This window comes from Schistosoma mansoni, chromosome 1 (genome assembly GCF_000237925.1).
Source record: "Schistosoma mansoni strain Puerto Rico chromosome 1, complete genome".
Classification (NCBI taxonomy): Eukaryota; Metazoa; Platyhelminthes; class Trematoda; order Strigeidida; family Schistosomatidae; genus Schistosoma; species Schistosoma mansoni.
This window is the reverse complement of record NC_031495.1, coordinates 44,844,056-44,869,356: the sequence shown is the minus strand read 5'-3', so window position 1 is coordinate 44,869,356 and position 25,301 is coordinate 44,844,056. Positions and strand designations below refer to the sequence as shown.

Here is a 25,301-nt window from a genome sequence, read left to right as displayed (position 1 = left end):
TACATTCAATCAGTATATAAATGAGATGAAAACAATAAATTGACAAAAAACATTTTATAATCAGTAGACTTAATCAGTAGTATATTACTGATATATCATTCTCAAATTTGTTTTAATCAACCTCGTTTCTCTTTTATTTTTCTTCTTTATTTTAACGGTGGGATATTCAAACAGTGAATCAAGTTGTATTTTTTTTCTTTTCTTCAATTTTCAATGAATGTTTTACAACCATTAATGAATGAAAAAGAAATTCAAACAGATGATGAAAATATACATAATCAATTAGTTAATTTAATTAATTCAATGTTATTTAATCAACGTTGGTTGAATAAGAATAGAAAAGGTAATTATTTTCATTGAATAAATGTTTTCTATTTCATGTCATTGAATATAACTGTATCAATCCATTTGATATTGTTTACTTGAATCTTTCCATTGATGTTTAGGACTGTGATGATCAGTGATTTATTAACATATGTCCATACTGTGTATATGAAGAAGGAGATTGATTATGAATCCCGACCGTTGATGCTACCTTGACGTGATGGTAAATCAGTTGATGAGGTCATGAATGTTCATCGACTGAGATGGTTGGGCCACGTGTTACGTATTCCTGAACATCAATTACCACGACGCGCTATGCTGACTAGTGTAAGGGATGGTTGGAAAAGAGTTAGGGGCGGCAAAACCAAAACATGGCATCAGTGCTTGAAGTTAATAACTGCTTGTCTGAGCCATGTTGGCAGATGCAGACTACCTGGTTGGGGTCCGCGTGACTATCGTAACCAATGGTTGGAGACTCTAGGTGACATGGCTCAGAATCAATCACAATGGCGTAGGTGTATACACTCTTTATCTTCCCTTAAACCTTGAGATCGAAATTGCTTCATAACGTTCTTCCTTTCTATACTATATCCTTATATACAATCTTTCTTTTATATACTATCACCACTAAATTAACTACTTGTATGAATTAGGTGTTCATCTTGTTTTGCTAACGGGGTATGACAACTTGGACCGATGCATATACGTGCCTGGTCCTACGTTGTAGTTGACTGACTGACTGTGTATATTGCCTTCAGTCACAAGTATTATCAGCAAAGATGGATATTGGCTAGCCATGGAATCCAAAATGCACTTTACATCGTATCTTGGGACTCGTCAGCTGGATGTACCTTCATTTCAAAGTTCGTGTTCACTCCGGGACTCGAACACATTATCGTTCACTTACATACGTCATCACGTTGTCCACTTAGCTACTGAGTCCTGAGTCCACTGGACAACCATGTGGCTATAAGGCGATAGCGTTTGAAGCGAACGGTACTGGATTCGAGTCTCAGTGTGAACATCAACCCTGAGATGAAGGTACATCCAGCTGACGAGTCCCAATATAGGATGAAACGCGCGTCAGACTGGATTCGGATTCTAGTGATTACCCATTTTTGCATATAATGACTATTCAATGTTTTTTCTCTATAAATAATACTCATTTGAACTCATTAGCTAAACAATTACATAGATTATGTAATCGTTATGAAATGAACAAGCGTACAATCATTACATGTTGTTTTTAAAATTATTGTTTCCCACTAAACGATGATCAGTTTCGTTGTAATAAACTAATTCACATTAGACATTTGAATGAATGTTATATATGTTTCTCAAAAAAACTTCTGTGCAGTATTTAACTACGGTTTTTAGTTCATAGTAGCAAAGGTTAAAATATACTTAAATACTAAGTAGATTTACCATTAATCATTCAATCACTTAATAAGATACAATTCAATAGAGAGTGTGTGTGTGTGAGAGAGAGTGAAAGAACAGAGAACACGTTTATGGAATATTTTGAACTGACAGCTCATTCAAACTGTTTTATATGCATATGCACAAATATTTTGTCCGAAACACCAACTTTTGAAGTCAACAAACTCGAGACTAATTAAGTCAATTATTTTTAACGATAGCAGTAAATGGGGAAAAGTGTAACTCTAGAGTTCTAACATAATAATTGCTAAGTATCAGTGTGGTGTGGTCTACTTATATCCATATAAGTAGTATATGGTGATGGTCAGACATAGAATGTATTTTGGCAGAAGACCGATAAGGAAAGAACCGAAACGAAGCGCAATCGGTAGGAAAATGCACAAACAATGGAATTAGAGAAGAAACAGTGAAGATCGAGACTATTGGTTGTTAATTTGCAAATTAACTGTTCATTGTATGGTTATCAGAATCAACTGAGATAGTCTGTAATCTTTGCTTAAATACATTCGATTGTCCCAGGATTAACATGACAACTAAAATTTTAATTTACTTTACTTTTTTTTCAGTTTTGTAACTGTTCATAACACTAACAGACTTCAACATTACTTTAAAAGATTTTATCTGTATACTTAAAAAATTAATCACTAATTAACAGTATGTCATAGCAACTACTAAATTCAATTTAAACATCCTAGTTTATTAAATTTGTTTTTTTTTTTAAGAAAATTCCTTCAATTGAACATCATTTACTAATCATTTGTTTTAAATGTTTTCTTTTGAAGAAAAGAAACATTTTACGTCACATGAAATGTACCGCAAAAATGTTCAATATTTCAATTTAAAGTAATATAGATCATAAGATGGAGTCATCCAGAAAGAAAAAAATTGTTTAAATGCTAATTGTATATAAAATAACGTTTACTGATAAAATAATTGCTAAGGTAAAAGTGGACAGCCAGTTAATCCTAGTTCGATAACCTATAGAAGTACATTCTTTAATACTCCGTAAACATATGTAATTGAATTTATAATTTTTATATTTGAAAAATGTTTAGTACATTTAAACCCCCCTAAAAAAATTGATCTAATGATTCACTCTTCCAACGGTTTTCAGTAAGGCACAGTGCTAAAACGGTAACTAGATGAACTGTGAACTATCTCGAGTACATGAGTTATTGAATTATACATTTTTTAACAGTAATAAAGTGTTAAACTATTATAGATTCTTGGATCTGACACTAAACCACAGGTTTTTCAGATAAAGATTTATAATATTGTGATGAGGTTGTCTAGACTGGAATGAGAAGAATGGCATTCAAAATCTTACTCTCAATGAATGGAAAATGATTATAATCAGAAAAGGATTTCTGGAGATTTCAATATTTTTCAAAGTTGAAATCATAAGTCAATTGAAGCTAGACCACCATCGAAAACCTGGAAGCACTTAACGGCCGTTTCGTCCTATTATGGAGTTCAACCACGTCTGTTGTGAGATAACAAGTCACTGAAGGCAATTGGTGAATGGTCGCTCATAATTCGTCGATCGGTTGAAGTTAGACATTAACACTCAGTGGTCTATCAGTTAAGGGCTTTGGCTCGAGACTGGGAGGTCCTGGGTTCGAATCTTGCGAGTCGGGATCGTGGATGCACACTGCTGAGGAGTCCCATAATGAGACGAAACGGCTGTTCAGTGCTTCCAGGTTTTCGATGGTGGTCTAGCTTCAATTGACTCACGCTTTAAACTTTGGAAAATGATTACTTTAATTACTAAAACACTGTCCTACTTTATAAATAGTATTTATTTTCTAATGTGTCTTTTTATGATATTTCTGTTTGTTTTTTTTTTGGAGTTCAAGTGAACACTTTACGTAATCTATTGAAAAATTGCTGCTATATATCAATGTTCAACAGACTATTATTGACAATGATAGAAAGACCAAGAACATTATTATTACAATCGTTTACCTTATTATCATCATCTTCATCAGCTTTATATCATCATCATCATCATCATCATCATCTATATCAAATGATCTATTTATTATTGGAGCTGGTCAAATGAGAACTGGTACAACTAGTTTAAAATTTGCTCTACAATTATTATATAATCAATCATGTTATCATATGTATGATATAATCTATCATTATCAAGAATCTCATATTCAAAAATGGATAAATCTATTTAATATGAATAAGAAATTTATTAATATTGAAAAAATTCATTGGAATGATATTTTTAATGAGTGCAGATTTGCTGTTGATTATCCAACATGTGTATTTTATAAAGAATTAATGAAGATTTATCCAAATGCCAAGGTAATTATACTCAATTTACCCTTTTATGATCTGAAGATCTTTAATTTTATACCTAATGTGGTTGTTGATGTGCAGTAGTATCCTAAAATCCCATACTATGGTGAAACAGTTGTTCTATGCTTCTTGGCTTTTAATAATAGTCTAACTTAAGTCAATATGTAATATAAACTGAGAAATTCAACAGTCTCCCCAAATCTATTACATTAATACTTACTTACTTACTTACGCCTGTTACCCCTTGTCGAGGAGCATAGGCTGCTCACCAGCATTCTCCATCCAACTCTGTCTTGAGCCTTCCTTTCCAGTTCTTTCCAGTTGCTATTGATCCTTTTCATATCTGCTTCTATTTCCCGGCGTAGTGTGTTCTTTGGCCTTCCTCTTTTCCACTTTCCTTTCGGATTCCAAGTTACGGGATTGAGTCGTGATGTATATTGGTGATTTCCTTAATGTATGTCCGATCCACTTCCAACGTCTTTTCCTAATTTTCTCTTCAGCTGGAAGCTGGTTTGTCCTCTCCCATAAAACGCTGTAAGTAAGTTATTATTATTATTTAAATACATAGACATTGGTACAAGGAGGCACCAAATAGATATGCGTAACGTAAATCATTCGATTTACGTGAGGGCTGGAATAGTTTCCAGGTGCCCAGACCGAAGCAGGTGGTTTTTTAGAGATCCGCTCCCCCAGCCTTTGACCTTAAGGTCTAATCCACAAGGTAGTGGAGCAATGTAAGGAGATGCAGTCCGATGGTAGGCGGTAAACAACAACAGGTTCATATGCCGTTTGTTTCTTTAGAATCCTGGAGTCCATATGCACCACTGGTTTGGAAAGAGGGTTTTCTAACTCACCTAGGCGGATCATCCATATTCACTAATCTGATGAAAGCGCTGGACATTCTGTTTTCGTCCTTTGAATTTCGTAAACAACAATAATGCCGCGAGAAGGCAGTGAGTAGGGCTTCCTTGACAGTGGTTGTATGTACGTGGACATTTGAGAGCATTTAGAGAGGGAGATCTGACTCTTATCACTTTTGCCCATGCCAAGACGAACAAATTATTAACTTTCCAAATGTCTGAATCAATCATTGAGTGAACTACATTTAGTTCATGATGCAACTAGACATGTTTGATAAAGTGCCTAAATACTAAAAGCCACTTTACACATGATTATGTTTCTAATAAACTGAGTTCAATTAGATTCATTCAGTATTGTTTGTTTGATTCTAAATTTGTATTACAATTTCAGTAGACTAAACTAAAATAAGTGGCTATCAGGACTCAGTGGCCGAGTAGATAATGCGATGGCGTTTGAAGCGAGGGTACTGGGTTCGAGTCCCAGAGTGAACATCAACTTTGAGATGCAGGTACATCCAGCTAACGAGTCCCAAATAGGATGAAACGTGCGTCCTGGATTCCACTGCTAGCCACTATCCATCTCTGCCTACCATGAGTTCAATTAGGTTGAAAATGAAACAGTTATCATTGGGATACATGATCAAATTAATTGTATTTAACAAATGTGCATAAATAAACTCCAGTGATCTGTTTAAATGTTTAATACTCATTGTAAGATATGAAAATCTTCTATTCAATCAACTACATTATTATAGATTGTTCACTAAATGAAAAATTCAACTGATATTAATTCAATTATATAAACCATTCTGTTTGCCAAATACTTTTAATGGAAAACAAAATTTATCACCTACTATATTGATTATTTGACCTTAATGAATAACAAGAACAGTTTGTTTAGTGGTGATGTATTGATTTAATATGACTAAAAAGCAAGTGGCTATCAGGACTCAGTGGCCAAGTGGATAACGCGATGGCATTTGAGGCGAGAGTACTGGGTTCGAGTCCCAGAGTGAACATCAACTTTGAGATGCGGGTATATCCAGTTGACGAGTCCCAAATAGGATGAAACGCGCGTCAAACTGGATTCCACTGCTAGCCACTATCCATCTCTGCTTACTAAAAATTATTGTTTATTTATTATTCTATCCAAATTTTACAAAATTTGAGATTAATAGAGATCAAGTTGTAACCCCCATACTTATGAATATCTGTTAAGAATCCTCCGGTTTTTGTTCGTTTAATTGGTCAATCATCCTGCATTATTTATTAATTTTGTTCAGTAGTTAGACAGATAGATTGTTATTTATAACAATAATTGTAAGCCATCCCTTATTGTGTTCAATCAGAAAGATATCTGTATATTGAAGGAATGTTTTGCTGATTTTTTTTGTAGGTAATTTTAACAGTTCGTGATGCCGATTCATGGGTTTCAAGTTGTCGAGCAACAACTGCTTCCGATATGGTTATGACTAAACATACCACATTTACTGAGAATATTATTTACCGATTACGTGGACTTAAAAGTTTACCAATATTACATGATAACATGTACACTAAGGCGTTTGGTCCAAATTATGATCAAATGACAGATGATGAATTAAGAGATGCCTTTATTAAATGGAACCAAGAGATTATTGATTATGTTCCAAAAGATCGTTTATTAATATTTGATCCCAAAGATGGATGGACCCCGCTATGTGAATTTTTAAATATCCCTATTCCTGAAAATGTTCCCTTTCCTCATCTAAATAAACGAGTAGATTTAAGAAATAGATTACTAAAATATCGATTTTTAGCACAATTTTTAAATTTTTCATTAATGATTTCATTTTTATGGTTTGTTCATTATATCATTACATCTTAATCTATGGGCTACAGAGTGAAAACAATCTGTCTACTTATTTTTAATTAAGTAGCTTCGTAAAACGTAGTCATTTTTAAATTTACATATGTGAAAGTCGTAATTCAATTTACTTATTATTTTGTAAACAAACTCAATGTTCATCCAGTAAAAGACCTCTTTAACACTTTCACTAATAAATATATCTAACTTTTTATGTATTAACATTTAGAAGTTGTTTAACTAAACATCTCCACTATTGTCCCAAGGACCAAACGCACATCTGTTACTGACCATGGAAACAGTTGAGAGTGATATTTTTTTTAGTTCTGGTAACGGTTCTTGACTAGTGAAGTTTAGATATTTTAAAAATGCAGTCACCATTGTTGAACCATTTTTGTGCCATATTACAAATAAGTTGAGTTTAGAAATGTGTACAACTGAATATGAAACACTTTATCTTGCGGTAAAGCCCTTTACTTGAGACCTGAAAGTCCTGGACTCAATTTCTAGTTAGAATGTGGGAAACCCTGTTGATTACTTCCAACCACCATCTTAGTATAAACCGTACAGAGTAGTACAGTGGGATTAGGTGAGCTGATATAATAGATTACCTGTAAAATTGAAAAGTCATTTGGAAATTGATACGAAAATGTCATTTTTGTAAGACTGGGTAACCGTTATGAGTGTTTATTGGAGTTAAAGCTGCTCCATTATTTCATTTTGTAAGCTAAAAAATTATAATCATTCTTGAAATCATTTATTTAATGTTGAGCAACGGGATTAATCGACGAGCTATTTGTGATATCTTGATTTGCAGACGTCACTTGTACAGTTTTCTGTCCGTAATCATACTGTTTATTCAATTTATGCTGATATAATAATCGTTAATCTCTAGTCAAATTACATGTACAAGACAAAAAGAAAATCTCCGTTATATCGTCAAACAAGAATTCACTTTGACCATTGACTAATAACAGCTGAATGCCTTTAGGAATATTTGAGGGACTGGAACAATTTTCATACAACCTCACCCTAAACATAAACACATAAGGACAAATAAATTTGAGGTTTCGATACATGGAAGATACAAATGTATCTAGTGTCATTTAGCTTCAGATAGTCTCCAGTTGTTATCAGATCTGACTTCAGATTTGATAGTCTTTAAGAAAACTCTTATTTAAAACATTTTTCATAGTCTATAATCTTTCAGTTAATGGACTTCGAATTCGGTCTCAGCAAATCTGAGAATAAGAAATATTTTGGATACAGCAGTTGCATTCTGAGAAAATCACTATAATATGAGCTTCAAATTAAAGTTGATTAATTAGTGGATTAATTAGTGAATTTAAATTTTCAATCCTATAGTGTTAGCTATTTTCAGTAATTAATTCTGTGTGAGTTTATGACATGATCAAATCGAAAGAGACTTCAACAATTGTTCAAATTATGAGCATAGATGAATAGAGGCTAGCAGTGGAATCCAGGACAAGGCGCGTTTCGTCCCATTTCGGACTCGTCGGCTGGATGTACCTGCATCTCAGATTTGATGTTCACTTTGAGACTCGAACGCAGTACCGTTCAACTCAAACGTCTTCGTGTTGTCCACTTAGCTACTAAGTCCTGATAGCCACTTGATTGTGCAATAGGGTGAAGTTTAAAATCACTTGGTATTGTTTGGTTGAATCTTCCTATTGATGTTTAGGACTGCAATTGGTTAGTCTCCTATTGGCGTATGTACATCCTGTGCGTATTGCCTCGATAAGGCCTTAATTCACAAGCATTATAAGCAAAGATGGTTCACATTATGTATTGAATTATATTTCATGATAAATTAAACCGAGATTATATAAACTTAGCAATGAAATAAGAAAATCTAGAATCGCAACAGCCGATTATGACATTATATATATAATCCCTCTTTGTTCAATCAAATGATTAATTTTGTTAGCACATCCAACTGAAGAGTCTCAAAGAAGACGAAACTTACATCCTGAATTCGACTGCTAGCCATCATTCAACTCTATTTATAATACTTATGATTTAATAGCAACACTCAGGCAATGCTCACAGAATGCACATACATCTAAATAGATTGATCGATTCCGGTCCCAAACATCAATGGAAAGATCTATACTACCGAACAAATAAAGTATTGGTTATTATTTTTTAAAGTGATAGAAAAATAAATGTCTTTCGGTTTTTACCTTCTCTCCAAACTCTGAACGTAAATAATTTATCCAGCACTGACTATGTGAACTGTCAATCCTATTTGATGGGCGTAAGTTGATCAGTTTCATAATATTGTTTCCTGAAGGGTCGCTTTAAGTACTCAATTATATGTACAACGCCAAAAGCTACTACAAAAACCCACGAATGAAGAAACCTGCTGACGTAGAATCTGAAGGTGCCCGAAGTCAGCTTATTCCAGAGATTTTAGCTTCATATATCAGTCTTACAGTTAGCTTTGAAACAACTGGATGACTTGGACTCGCAGGTGACATAGCTCTTCTATCCCATACTCACGAACAAATACAGACGAAGACAACTAATGTATAGACAGCTTCTGCAGCAGCAGACCTCAACATATACAAGGGAAAAAGCAAGATCCTCAAGCACAACACAGAGAACACCAACTCAATCGCACTTGATGGAAAAACTCTGGAATATGTGAAAAGTTTCACTTATCTGAGACGCATCATCGATGAACGTGGAGGATCTGATACAGACGTAATGTCGAGGATTCGCAAATCAAGGACCACATTTATACAATCGAAGAACATATGGAATTCAAAACAACTCTCAACTAATTTCAAAGTGAGAATCTTCAATACGAACGTCAAGACATTTCTACTGTGTAGAGCTGAAACTTGGAGAACTATTACAACCATTATCGACCATAGTCTTTAAATGACCTGTAGATGGCATCGAGTCGCGATTGACTATGATCACCACTACAATAAGATTACGCGCCAGATATCGACTTGGATCCCTCGGTAGGCCAAAAACCAGAAGGCTGTTATTGGTCCAGATAAAATATATTTATTGGCGATCTCGTGGTATCGAAAGAATACCGAGACGTGCCAAAGAGTATAGGCAAAATGTCAGAGCGTAAGAAAGTTCTCACGAACAAGATGGACAATGGAACGAAAAGTGATTTTGATACAGTTAAACAAAACGAGTACAGTAAAACAATCACCGGTACAATTGGTTAAAATAATAATTGTTTCGCGTTCTCGTCGAGAAAAGTAGGTCACTACAGACCTTCACCACATATCACATTTCACTAACAATTGTATTGAGCCTTTATTTTAACATAAGGCTATTTGACTCACTTCTGAATGGTTGGATGATATAGACAGGCTTTTTTTGATACAAGAATGGGAGTAGATCTCACCATACTACGACCTTTACATCGATTTAAGAATTTCAGAGTATAGTCATTTTCCATCAATGCTTTATTGAATAGTTTGACTTCGCCTTCAATAGTATCACCTTATTAATTTTATTATATTTTTCTATTATTCTTGCCATATTGTATACATGTGAGTCATTTATTAAAATCTGGTTTTTCAAAACAACTTTGGTAATTGAGATGACAGCTATCAGCTATCAATTTCAATTATTTCTGGTACTTTCTTGTAATTGAAGCGTCAATGATACTTGAGATACCTAACGATTTCAGGTTCGCATAACTTACTGTCTATATTCCTTTTTATTTAACCATACCAATTTTTTCAGACAGTAGATAATTGGAGTCTTTCTGTGGCACAAACTAATGACTAAACAACGGAAGGATGAATGTGTATTTTTAAAAAAGCTTGATTCTTTTGAGAAACAATCATTAGGAACTCTTGAATAATGATTATTCACTCTAATGTATTTCATTTGTGCTTAGTAAAAACAATTCAGGGTGGTCTAGAATAATTGCTAAGAGTTAATGAAAGTTAAACTAGATAGTTGAAACTGAACATCAGCTGATTTGGGGTGCAATCTCTTTGTACGGTTTTTAAAACAGGCCAAAACTTCCGCTGATGTGACATATGATCAAAGTTAGGTAATAGTGTCAATAATTTGCAAAGGTAAACGGTTACATATATAAGGGATTTTTTTGCGGATACTGCAGTAATTTTAATAGTTGAGATCATGTGTCAGTTGAAGCTAGACCACAATGGAAAATCTGGAAGCACTGGACCGCCGTTTCGTCTTATTTTGGGACTCCTCAGCAGTGCGCATCCACGATTCCGCCTCGCGAGATTCGAACGCAGGACTTATCAGTCTTGCACGCGAGCGCTTAACCTCTAGACCACTGAGCTGGCCGGCATCCAACGGTGTTAATGTCTAACTTCAACCGATCCATAAAATTGAGTTACATATCCAACATTTGTCTTCAGTGAGTAACTATCACAACAGATCTGGCTGAACTCCACTGGTCACTGCTTCTCACTAGAACTCCAGAAAATACCTCTTGAAGCCAGTGATTAGTGAACGTATGATGATTATTATTAGAAGGGGGGTTTTGTGGATATTTTAGTAATTTCATAGTTGAATTCATGAGTCAATTGAAGAGAGACTAAATATATTCGAAATTAAAAAAACACTGGTTTTACTCCATTTCGTAAGGAGAATCCCTTTCAAAGGTTTCCGACCTGGCCGATATATATACAGAAAGAAAGTGTGAATAGCCTTTCCCTGACATTGTGGCTGGACGCCTACTTTTATAAATTTTTATTAGGACTTTCGTTTAGATATAGTCTCCGAGTCAATGTAATACAATAGGGTAGAAAATTATAATAACTTCCAAGTTTTTCTCATCTCTGTCCCTAACGTTTTATTTTCTCTTTCTTTCATCGCCTAACAATTATCTCTTAAAAACACGAAGTTCAACGAAGGGATCTCTTTTCAGCGAAATTTTTTTATTAAAGTACTAATTCCGTGAGGAAATGTGAACACTAATAACCAAGATCACGTAATAGAGAGATTATAATACTAGATTACGTAACACGAATGATAACAATAGATTTAGTGAATATAATGAGGCGATTAAAATTGATTAAAATGGTTTTACTTACAATAATTAAAGGTCATTACAGGTCACAGAGATATAAAAGTAAGGTGATATGATAAGTACTTATGAATAAATTGAGACATAAGTAAAGCAATAGTGATAATAATAATAATATTAATTAAGGCCAAGGTAACGATAACGACAGGACGTACTTCTTTTGTATGCATAGTTCTGATTTGAGCTCATGGATGGTAAGAGCTTCGACTATTTTTAGAAGTTGTATACAGAGAAATCTAGGTAGATTTGAACGAATCATATAAACAACCTTAAAATCAAACTGTAGATCCGTAGGATGATTATAGTCGATTAGGTGTTCAAATATAGAACTCCTAACTGCTTTCCTTTCACCCTTGTAGAACCAAACTCGGACATGTTCACGTATCTGAGTTGAAAGCGAGTGCTGGTTACGGCCAGTGTACCTTGCTCCACAAGAGCAAGTGAACTGGTAGATGCACATGGAGGCGATCAGATGCGGAAGCTTATCTTTTATAGATACAGAAAATAAGTTCTTACTAGTGAAGGTTATTCTCAGTTTTGTTGCATTAAATGTTCTTTTAATCGATGTCGTTAAACGATTTTTGATTAAAGGAGTTAGTCCCTTTGATAAATTTCGATAGTGTAATAAGAAGACGAAGATTATCAGAACTATGTGATATATTAGGGCAATACATTTCGAACAATCTGACCACACATATACTTTGTTAAGAACATTTATATATAAAAATAAAATATAAAGATATTCTATCACCTTTAAATTTCAGACTTATATAGAGGTTTTTCTTTGGGATGGAACAACTGGATTTCTTGTTATACCTACTTTTATTTATATTCTTCTCTATGAAACGGTCTGTGTAGCCATTTTCCGTCAAGGTTTTCCTGAGGACTGCGAGTTCTTCATCAATTCATTCCGTATTGCATATCGATGATATAAAGAGTGGATGAGATTTCTTTTTCTACTTAACGGAACCCAGCTATAGAAGTTGGTCAGCTGACCATTCCATGTACGTTTTCTAAAGGTGGATCTTTTTTAGGAACCATTACTCCTCATCAGACGTACATCGAGAAAAGAGACTGATTGGTCTCGCTCACTTTCTAAAATGAAATGTATGGAAGGGTGGCATGAGTTGAAGGTATGTAAGATATCCTCTTATTCAATATTATTGTTACAAACGACAAATGTGTCGTCCATGTATCTTACGTTTAGGTGAAATCGATTAATCATTGAACTGAGTTTATCGTTTTCTAGTTTTGCCATGAAACAGTCTACTAAAATTGGACCCAACGGTGACCACATTGTGATCCCATCCCTTTGTGTATATATTTGATTGTTGAAACTGAACTGGACATTAAAGGTACAACGTAACAAAAGTTTTTCAAGTATTCAGTCGGAAAACCTAGATCTATGTTGTTAGAATCAATATACTCACATATATAGCATGTCGTCTTGGTTAAAGGTACATTATTGTAACTAAAAGCATTTTAATCAATTTTAATCGCCTCATTATATTCACTAAATCTATTGTTATCATTCGTGTTACGTAATCTAGTATTATAATCTCTCTATTACGTCATCTTGGTTTTAGAAAGATTGTTTTCTACGGGATGGGGCTGCTGACCCCACTCTCGATTCTCATTCTTTACCAGGGTTTGGGACCAACAGTAACCTTAGAAGAGCTATAGGCAGTCTATGTTCCTCCACAAGAGGTAGCAGGCGTAAGTAAGTAACCAATATAAATACATATAGATTTTAAGCATGTTTATTCATACAATTTGTATTCCTATTCCTCTTATTATAATCATTTCAGTTGTGTTTCGAACTTTTATCTAAACTTCTCAATCTAAAGTATGTTAAAAATTTGTTAATAACTATAGTTAATAACTGTAGATTTAGGTTGTATGCAGCTGATGAGAAACTGTGAAATAGACTAATGAATTCATTTTATTCTGCAAATCTTGTTGTTCTTGCACTACTTAGTTTTTCAAGGGGTCTGGTCGTATTTAATTTGTAGTGATCGATATTCGATATAATCCTTAAACTTCGTAATTTGTTCGTCCTGATAACCGTTACTTGATAACACTCCAACGGTGTATCAATCAGAAGGCGAATACGAAGTGTTGATTGCGTTTATTATTGGACCACACACAGATATCCAAAATTACAGGCACGTTAAGCAAGCATGAAAGATTAGTGCCGTAAAGCAAGCGAGTGACCGTGAGAGTTGAGTGAGTGATCGAGTCAGTGAGTAAACGAGTCAGTGAACAGGATTAAGATGTACATAGTGAAATGAATGAATCATCTAATCAATTAAGCGATTAATAGTAAGGCTAGCAGAATGAATACATGAGTAGGCAGTAAGTAATGCTCAAGCGTACATAATGAAGGTACAATAGTATAGATAGATTGTTATTGTACGAATGACAAGTTAACGAAAGTGCTTAACCAAATTAGATATGAACAAACTCAATTGTGCGTGAGCTGCTATCAATCATTCGACTATTTACTTTTTTTTGTTTTAATGGTTAAGCTTGCTATTGGTCAAGTTGCTATTGGATACGACCTAAATTATCTGGGTTTTTTTTAATATTTCAAATATTTAACTAACAATTTAGAGTGCCATCATATTTCATCCATGCCACCATGTAAATAATCTCATTTTAACAAACAACAGTAATTTATTTAGTCCCAGGGAAACGACACTTTCTTGATTCAAATAAATGTAGTACAGAAGAGATTAAATATTTCCCATACAAACGAATTATTCCACATGGTTACTGTATAAAAGATGATTTAAATTGGAGACCACATAATTTAGCATTAAATCCGATTTACACAGAGTATGATCATTTTCTCTAAGTCAATCATGATATTGACTATAGTTATGGATTAGACTGGTCATCAAAATTGCGTTATATTGAAGCATATAAAGATGAAGATAGAAGAGATGAAAATATCTGGCCAGAACATTCAAGTCATTTAAGAACATTTCCAAGTAATCAATCTAGGAATCAAATTATTATTTACAGAATTAAAATGTCATGGAATGAGTCCAGAATGGTCAATCTATACGAATGGATATGCTACTGGAAAGAAATGTTTATTCGATGGAATACATCAACGTAGTGTTTATTGTACATCAGAATATATTTTACGCGATGGATTCACGCATAAAAGGCGAAGTAAGATTTAATCTTATACGCATTTAAATTGTATGAATTCTTGCATATGTGTTTTTTAAATGAGGGAGAATATTTGTGTTTCTAGTGAGTAGGTTTTAGTAGTGCTTTGTCATATGAGTAAAAGTTATTTTGTCGTCCTGTGTAACATCGACAGTGTTTCCTTCAAGCAAAAACGAATTTTAAAGCAATGACTACCTTTTATAAATTTCGTAAGAACAATGAGAACATGGAGTTGATCTGAAAAATGTGATTTATTTGCTCTATATATTTCGAACAATCTAGTCACATATGTACACTTGTCAAGTCATTTTATGTGAAAATTACTTACTTACTTACACCTGTTACCCCTCGTGGATGAGCGCATGCCACACACTAGCATTCTCTATCCAACCCTTTGCTGGGCAATCCTTTCAAGTTGTTTTCAGTTATTATTCATTCTTTTCATTTCTGCTCCCAATTCCCGACACAATGTGTTCTTCGGTCTTCCTCTTTTCTGTCTCCATTCAAGATTCCAAGTTAGTGCTCGCCTTATGATGCAGTCTCATGATCTTCTAACGTCTCCTAAATTCTTCCTCAGCTGAAAATTGGTTTGTTCTCTCTCACAGTAGGTTGTTGCTGGTGCATCTGCCAGCTGTCCTCCATGCACCACTTTGTAGTGTAGTACGTCGTATGAATTCGCATGATGTTGACGATTTTCTTAGGTATTCTATAATGTCGAAAGTGATTCCATAAGGTCCTCTTATCCATAATGTCAGCTTCCCTTCTGGTTCTCACGTCTTCCATTGTCCTTCTGAATTCATTATTCATACAAATATGATCTATTTGGTTCTCCGAGGTGTAGTCCGGTGAGACCCATGTAGCTTTGTATATGCGTTTGTGTGGAAATATTGTACCGTCTATAACCAATTTGTTGAATGCACATATATTTACAAATTTCTACCCATTTTCGTTTCCCTGTACATGTCCATGACGTCCCGTGAAATCTTCACATCCGGCATTTATCATTCTGACTTTGGCGTTTAGGTATCCCATCAGGATGGTGAGATGGTTTCTCAGGCACTTCGCTATGATTGATTACAGACTCTCATCGAACTGATCTTTATTGTCGTCGTTCCTATCATTGGAAGGTGCATAACATTGGATAGTATTCACCGAAATTCCCTCCTTCTTTGTATTGAAGGATACTTTGATGATCCTGGATCCATGAGATCTCCATTCTATAAGTGCATTTTGTCCTTCTTTGGACAGCATTAGAACAATTATGTGAAAATTAATGAAAGTCATTTAAATGAAGGTTCAATTAAACAAATTAATAATTGTAAATAAAAGAGAAAGAAAAAACTAACATCGTATAGAATGAATACGAAATTGTGGCATTATCACCAGGCCATAAAATTACCTTAGGATTGCCAGGGTAAATTCACAGTTACAACAAATTGTTTTTACAAATATAAGACAGGTTTAAATTTATTAATAGTGAAGGCTTATTTAAATCTAAGAATTCCTCCTTCACAATTTCTAAACAACGTTTCGATGTCAGTCCTGTGCCCCATTTCAATTGTGTGCTTTGCTAAGGATGAACATGGTTTGCTAGTTCCCATGCTCGTCAGAACACTTGACATTAACTGATTTCGAAGCCATCTAGACACACGTTCCACAACTCTAGATTGCATTGTTCGATTACTCCTTCCAATGTATGTGTCTCCACAAAACATGTAAATTGATAAACTCAATGAGATGTGATTTAATCGTTGGTTCCTTGTCCAGGTCTATTTGGAATCATGGCTTTACTCCTTTCAATCACAACCAGTCTTGCAGCATAATAGGTTTCCGCTCTTAGTCTCCATCTTAAAACCATACCATTACATTCACCTCCAGATGGTAGATAAAAATAGACAGATTCTGAGATGGTGGAGAAGATTTGTAGCTCAGGTGGATGATTTTGATGGAGTTTTGTTCTCTGAGCTGGATGGTTTGGTCGTGGAGCTTTCATCGTCCAGATGTGCTGGTTCTGTATTACCTGATCGTCAATATATCTGTGGAAGGATAAATCCACATCTATAGTTGTCAAGTATATTTTGAAACTGTGATGCAAACTGGTCTTGAAAAATACCGCTTAGTTATCGACTTTTTATGTAGATTTAACAGAAAAACATTTGAAAAACTTCAGATCGTATCCTATTTAATGTAATTTACAGTTGACTATTAGTCACTGAATAACATACATTACGTATTATGTGCACTCGACATAGCGAGTGATTTGAGTTGTGATACATTTGTATGACTTCAGTAGCGATGACAGGCAAACCATCTGTTGTGATTCCTACTAGGCTTCCATTCCATGTTAATCGTCTGAAGAGTTACAGACACTGAGTTATCAATGCAAATGTTTACCGACGGATAACGACACGAAAATTGATACTGTCACTGAATTCGTACCAAGTAGAACAATTTGGCAAAAAATTGCGTTTTTGTTGTCAACTTTATAGGTTTCATCCAAACGAACAACATAAAGATAACGATTCATCAAGTTCTTTTGACCCGACGCTGCGAGAAATACTACTACAACTCATTATCTTCATCCAGTATATACTCACAATATCCATCTAGTAAAACTATATGACTTCTGAGCTTATCATAATTTCCTGCATTTAATTCATTTACATGAAGACATTATTTATCTGGGGTATTTGTCTGGGAAGAATGATCTATGCCTGAAATTGAACACATCATGTGAATGAAAACGCTTCCAAAATGAGGAGTATATATAATGGACCACTTTAAGTGCAGCGGTACCTGAAATTAATAGAAGCTGTACGAAGTCGAACTCTGATTCCTTAATATTAATGTCTTCAAGAAGATCAGTTATTCGAAATGCATGTTTTAAGGAAATACTGAATCCAAGTTTCGTTGTAAATATAGGTACATCTAGCCAACAGCTCTTATTTAAAATGAATTATATGTCCTGGTTCCACTGTTAACCACTAACGAAAATGTTATTTATTTATATAATCTTTATTAAACATGATATTGTGGTGTGTGCTACTTATATCGACATAAGTAGTATATATCGTGAGTCAGGAATAGAATATCTGGCAGCAGAAGATTGAGAAGATCGAAAAGGGAAGAACAGAAACAGAAAGCAGTTGGTATGGAGATAAAGGAACAGTGAAGTCTGAGACGACTGATTGATATTTTCCAAATTAAGTGTTTGCTGTGTGGTCCTCAGATTTTACTAAAATGTTCTGTAATTTTGTGTACAGTACATACGATTGTCCCCACTGGTGTTTGTGTTCATTACAGTATAAGTTGCTTATCAGATGAAGCATTACCGATTAGGGATGGGAATGATGGTCAGAAAATGAGTAACGAGATTGAATCGATGTTTGTAATATTACTCACTGCTTTCGAACACATATTGCTACTTGTTTCTTCTTAATTTTCAATGAATACTTAGGGGATACTATAGAACAACATAACAGCATTTTTAAATCAATGAAACCAGGAGATAAAAGTTATGGTTCTGTAGAATACTCACCAAATTTTTATAAAATTAATTCGTCCGTTCCAAAAGTTCGATTTGGGTAAGTTTGTGAATGAAATGGTGTGAATTTTATCATAAGAAAAAAAAGGGTGAACCTAATTTATATCAGATCGTTTAGTCAATTTCACTCATAATCTACATAAAAATGTTAATGGTTAAATTAAACCTTTTTGATATTCGCTTAGTTGACCTACAGCTTACATTTTCCACTCGGAAATCCTTGACTGTCATTGGTTGACGGATTTTTTAGTACGCTGTTTTTCGGTTCTCTCTAAAGCCTTTCTATCATTGTATAAATAGGCTTGATTTGTATGCTTAGTGACCTTGCATTTTATGGGTGTTTGGAGAATACATGCTTCACACCTCATCAAAACTTCTTGATCCAGTTAGCAGGGCCGGGGACAACGGATTAGAATAGCCTATCGTGTCACTGTGTCTTTGAAATTCGTTCCGTTCACCGAGTAAGGTGAACTCGTAATAGCATCGAGCATATCACAGGAAATGATTCAAAAAATGGAACTAGAGACTATTGGGTTCCAACTAGATGGTCTAGAAGTTGGGAGAACTCTGAATAACTAATAGTCCTAAGTAATATTGTGGTGTGGGCTACTTATATCGACATAAGTAGTATATATTGTGAGTAAGGAATAGAATATCTGACAGCAGAAGATTGAGAAGATCAAGAAGAGAAGAACAGAAATAAAAAGCGATTTGTGTGGAAATCCAGGAACAATGAGGCTGGAGACAATTAAAGAACATTTTGCAAATAGAGTATCATAGTATGGTTTTTGTATTTTACTAAGTAACGTTGTAATGTGTGCACACTTGTGATCTCATTCACTACATGATTTCTGAAGTTGTAAACCTACACTACAGAACGTTCCTATGCTACAACAAAACATAATCCATGCACTCTCTCGTTTTTAATTGCATCCCAACTAATATCACTTCAATTCGGAAACTACTATTCAAGTAAACTGACCACTATGTAACTTCTTAACCAGAATTATCTTAGTTTATAATTCCGACAAATGAGGAGTAACGAAATACTGTCTACGAAATTCAGTGTACTGATTATAAAAGTGAACATTTAGAGGCAAAACATCAAGATGGTGAAATCTAGGGGTGGGAAGATAACTAAAAGTTATTATCAAATTCTCAGAAGACCTTAGAAAACTGAAGAATAGATCAGTTATAGCACTGCATTCACTAAACACAGGAAACAAAACTCACTTCAATCGGAATAAAATTGCTCTAAAAAGTTGTGTTGTAAGAGGAAGGACTGATAGCCAAAGTCATATATAATATGAAACAAATCAAATAATCTAACTAGTTAGGACATACTCCAATTACCTGCAAATTCACAAATATTGATCACTGAATAAAGAAACGAATTTTCATAAACTGACCTAAGCATTATGGTCACCAACAGTTTATTTATTTAAACACATAAACATTGGTACAAGGAGGCACCAAATAGATATGCGTAACGTAAATCATTCGATTTACGTGAGGGCTGGAATAGTTTCCAGGTGCCCAGACCGAAGCAGGTGGTTTTTTAGAGATCCGCTCCCCCAGCCTTTGACCTTAAGGTCTAATCCACAAGGTAGTGGAGCAATGTAAGGAGATGCAGTCCGATGGTAGGCGGTAAACAACAACAGGTTCATATGCCGTTTGTTTCTTTAGAATCCTGGAGTCCATATGCACCACTGGTTTGGAAAGAGGGTTTTCTAACTCCCCTAGGTGGATCCTCCGTATTCACTAATCTGATGAAAGCGCTGGACATTCTGTTTTCGTCCTTTGAATTTCGTAAACAACAATAATGCCGCGAGAAGGCAGTGAGTAGGGCTTCCTTGACAGTGGTTGTATGCACGTGGACATTTGAGAGCATTTGGAGAGAGAGGGCAGGCCCTCTCCACTCTCGGCCATACCAGGGCATTCGGGGGCAGTTTCTAACTAATCTGTAGAGTCCTATAACAAAACGAAACATCTTTCCAATGATTCCTTGTTTACCATGTTTATTTAAATAAAGTCAATTCATGATATAAATTGTCTTCAAATTGAAAACATCTCCAGAAATCTAATGTTTAAAACAATTTACTGGATATATATATATATATATATATATATATATATATATATATATATATATATATATATTTATATATTCCCTTTCAAGTTAATAACACACATCCCCAAACAAATTGAAGTCCCGAGATTTCCAGTTAGTTCAATGTAAGTCTGATGTACTTGAATATACTCTACCTTTTTTATTTATTTCTATCCTATAAAAATAATGTTAGCTTAATTATGTGCTGCAAGAGCAGCATATCTACAACTGAGGAACATCTGGAGCTCAAAACAATTATCAACCAACACCAAGGTTAGAATTTTCAATACAAATGTCAAGACAGTTCTACTGTATGGGGCAGAGACATGGAGAACTACGAAAGCCATTATCCAGAAAATACAAGTGTTTATTAACAGCTGTCTACGCAAAATACTTCGGATCCGATGGCCAGACACTATCAGCAACAAGTTACTGTGGGAGGCAACAAACCAGATTCCAGCGGAGGAAGAAATTAGGATAAAGCGGTGGAAGTGGATTGGGCACACATTGAGGAAATCACCTAATTGTGTCACAAGACAAGCCCTCACATGGAATCCTGAAGGTCAAAGGAGAAGAGGAAGACCGAAGAACACATTACGCCGAGAAATAGAGACAGACATGAGAAGAATGAACAAAAACTGGATAGAACTAGAAAAGAAAGCCCAGGACAGAGTGGGTTGGAGAACGCTGGTCGGCGGCCTATGCTCTATTGGGAGTAACAGGAGAAAGGTCAAGATCAAGATCATAATTATGTGACATTGATGATTTAGGAAAACTAGTATTTTAGTAAGTGAGAGCTCATCTGGGGGAAAATTCAGTACACTACAGAATGTGAAATCACATAGTAGCTTAGTAAAATATAAAATTCATACATTAAATACATTATTCACACATCTACTGCTAGGCATTACATTACCAATTAGTACTATATACTACTTATATCTATTGGCATAAGTAGCATACACCATAGTATGCTCATCAATTTCTTTATTTTTGTGTAAAATAGTAGCATGACGTTCCATGTACCATTTAGAATTATGTAACTAAGTTTATATAATTGTATGATTATGATGAATGAATTCTCATATGAATTCTCTTTTTTTTTTAACTATAAAGCATACAATCAACTGAGCATGAATATAATCAAGATTTAAAATTATTACTTAAAGAATTACGTGAATTAGATGGATGGAAACCGGCACCAACTTTAACTGAAACTATATCGTCTGTGAAGTTTTCAAGGAAGTAGTTTTTTTTCTTTCAGAAAACATATTTATATACAATTATATGATATAAATTAATAGTAATGATTTTTAAAATATTTATATATTCATCTGAATTATACTTGAAGGATGGGAAAAATACTGGTTAGCTGAAAAACAAATCGAAATTTCATAGTTTTAAAGCGTGAGTCAATTGAAGCTAGACCACCATGGAAAACCTGGAAATACTGGAAGGCCGTTTCGTGACTTCGAGAAGTATATCCAGGAGCTCTAGTGAGAAGTAGTGACCAGTGGAGTTCATAACCACGTCTGTTGTGAGATAGGAACTCACTGAAGATAATTGGTGAATGGTTGCTCAACTTCGTGGATCAGTTAAAGTTAGACATTAACAGCGTTGGATGCCAGCTCAGTGGTCTATCGGTTAAGGGCTTCGGCTCGAGAATGGTAAGTCCTGGGTTCGAATCTCGCGAGTGCGGGTTCGTGGATGCGCACTGCTGAGGAATCCCATAATAGGACGAAACGGCCGTCCAGTGTTTCCAGGTTTTCCATGGTGGTCTAGCTTCAATTGACTCACGCTTTAAAACTCTATGAATTACTAAATCTCCACAAAAACCCCTCTGATAATTATAAAATCGAAATTTGAATAAATGCTAAGGCTTATAAGCTGATCGGTGTATTAGGTAAACAGTCTGCATGTAGGTGTTTCAATTAAAATACAACAAAGATTTATTGGTAGAATTAAATCTACATATTTTCTCTGAGTAATTCATAGGTAAAAATTGATTTTCGCTTGTTTGACGCTATTCTAGGTAGTAACTATAGGTAGGATCCAAGACTCATTTTTCTGCCTATATAGAACTCATCATTTGGATATACTTGGATTCCAGATGTACTATTTAAAATCAGTACTCATCTATCCATAAGGCAGTGGGCAACGCATGTGAAGATAAAAATCGAGTGTTCGTGGTTTGAATCGAGACGGATTTCCTAAGAAAATCTAAGTCGTGAAAGATTATGGTGTACAGCTCATCTTTGAACTAAATACATTTTTTACTGTTCAACGTTTCTCACTTTCAGAAACAATTGAAGCTTATTAGTTGATGCTTTCTTAAGTGATAATGCTCAAATAATATGCTGCACTTACTCGCCGCAGAACGTTAGGTATAATGCGAAATCTACACGAAGTATGGGGGTACCTAGAAAGTTTCCAAACAGAGCATTGCTTATAGCAGGGCTATCATCCCTAGTGAAGCCTCTTATTGGTATACCGGAAAAAACATCAAGAATCCTTCTGATTACATCTGTCTATCAATCTATAAATATAAAGGCTGTTGGTATACCATTTATAAACGCATTTAATGCAACTAACCGGTATAGGTGGACTTCTTTTTAAGATTTATAGATCCCATCAAGTCTTAAAGTATTCATAAAACGATATGCTATGTTCTTCTGAGCTCGAATGAAGAAAAAACAGCACTGTATATATATATATATATATATATATATATATATATACATTTATCTACCATTGCACTGATAGGCAGCATTTTTGCGACAAACAAAATGGCATTATTTTACATTGATCTATAAATCTTACATTGATCTATAAATCTTACATTACTACACTTCACTTTCAATATTAAAGCCATTAAGTGGATTTGAATACCATCCCAACTACACACAATTAGAGTTTGATGTTAATAAGCAGCATATATTATCACAAAATACACTGAATAGGGAGGGGATTAAAGAATTCATCTTTTTCCAATGAGGTTCATAGATGTTTAGAATTGATTCCATTCAAAATACTTCAAAAACAATACAACATCTACTATAAAGTTTAGACAAGAAGTTATGTTGTCAAATTATTAATCAGAATAACAATAACTATTATGGTAAGCAGAGATGGATAGTAGCTAGCAGTGGAATCCAGGACGCGCGTTTCGTCCTATTTGGGACTCGTCAGCTGGATGTACCTGCATTCAAACAAACAACACTAAATGAATTTAATAACTATTATGGTCGCTAACAAATCCATCAAACTTCCTATGCATTTGTGCATTCATTACAATAACCCTCTACCTGACCAGAAATATCTCCCAATGAGCTATACAATTTTATTATATGTATTCGCTAATGTATACATTTACTGTGAACTAACTAGCTACAACCGTTTATAAATACGGGTCGATTAATTAGATAACTTTACTAACATACCAATCAAAAAAGTAAATTATAGCTACTTTTGTAATTAGTGATTTGTTAACTCAAAACTAGTTACATAAACCTTCAAGTGACTTATTAATATTCGTCAATAACTACTTCACAATATTCAGATATCACGAATAATATGTCAACGTGAAGTTTACACAAACTTGTTTAAATATTTTCTGGTCCTGGATTCCACTGCTAGCCACTATCCATCTTTGCTTACCATGCTTGTGAATTAAGGCTATATCGAGGCAGCGATACGCACAGTATGCACATATGCCAATTAGAGACTGACCAGTTGCAGTCCTAACACATCGATGGGAGGATTCAAACAAACAATACTATGTGAATTTAAACTTCACCCTATTGCACAAGCAAGGGGCTATCAGGACTCAATGGCCGAGTGGATAACGCGATGGCGTTTGAAGCGAGGGTACTGGGTTCGAGTCCCAGAGTGAACATCAACTCTGAGATGCAAGTACATCCAGCTGACCAGTCCCAAATAGGACGAAACGCGCGCAAAACTGGATTCCACTTCTAGCCACTATCCATCTTTGCTTACCATGCTTGTAAATTAAGGCTATATCGAGGCAGCGATACGCACAGTATGCACATATGCCAATTAGAGACTAACCAGTTGCAGTCCTAACACATCGATGGGAAGATTCAAACAAACAATACTAAGTGAATTTTCTGGTTATGTTTCATGCACTTAAATGAATGAAAACTATTATGTCATTCAATTCATTTCAAGCTAACATCTAACATCAAGTTTTTATGCACAAACGGGTTTATCTTGTCATTATGATGTTGTTCTGCTTAAAATAGAATGATTCATTTATTAATTCATGTATGGATTATCCACAGATAACTGATAAATCTTCTAATTGAACACTTGATTCGGTTTCCTAAGCTCTTCTAGTAGCCCGCACGCTAAATCTACACGACAATTTGAACACGAGAGAAAAGGTGCGAAATATGGAAAGAACGCTTTATTCCAAGATTAGTTTATGTACAGAAAATTTGGGATATTTATAGCATTTTAGATGGCCTTATGCTTTTGGAAAGCTCTGGAACCCTTCTAAATATAGTAGCAGAATAGGTAATCATTCAATCAGAAATATGACTTCTCACTTTCTACATGTTTCTGGTAAACTTTTATTGAATGCTGACTGGATAAGTTTCCTAGTG

The 25,301-nt window shown here is 34.7% G+C and overlaps 2 protein-coding genes across 2 annotated transcripts; both read left to right on the top strand.

Annotated features, from left to right (window-relative positions):
* Nucleotides 1-213: 213 nt before the first annotated feature.
* On the top strand, nucleotides 214-21,925 carry Smp_168940 (putative nad dependent epimerase/dehydratase; the record flags this gene model as incomplete). The annotated part of the gene is made up of 6 exons (XM_018794559.1): nucleotides 214-343; nucleotides 6,344-6,773; nucleotides 14,723-14,835; nucleotides 14,870-15,022; nucleotides 18,480-18,606; nucleotides 21,793-21,925. The coding sequence occupies 6 exons, from the start codon at nucleotides 214-216 to the stop codon at nucleotides 21,923-21,925; spliced, it is 1,086 nt and encodes a 361-aa protein (XP_018648960.1).
* Nucleotides 3,823-4,158, top strand: Smp_114430 (hypothetical protein; the record flags this gene model as incomplete). The annotated part of the gene is made up of 1 exon (XM_018794560.1): nucleotides 3,823-4,158. The coding sequence occupies one exon, from the start codon at nucleotides 3,823-3,825 to the stop codon at nucleotides 4,156-4,158; it is 336 nt and encodes a 111-aa protein (XP_018648961.1).
* Nucleotides 21,926-25,301: the final 3,376 nt, after the last annotated feature.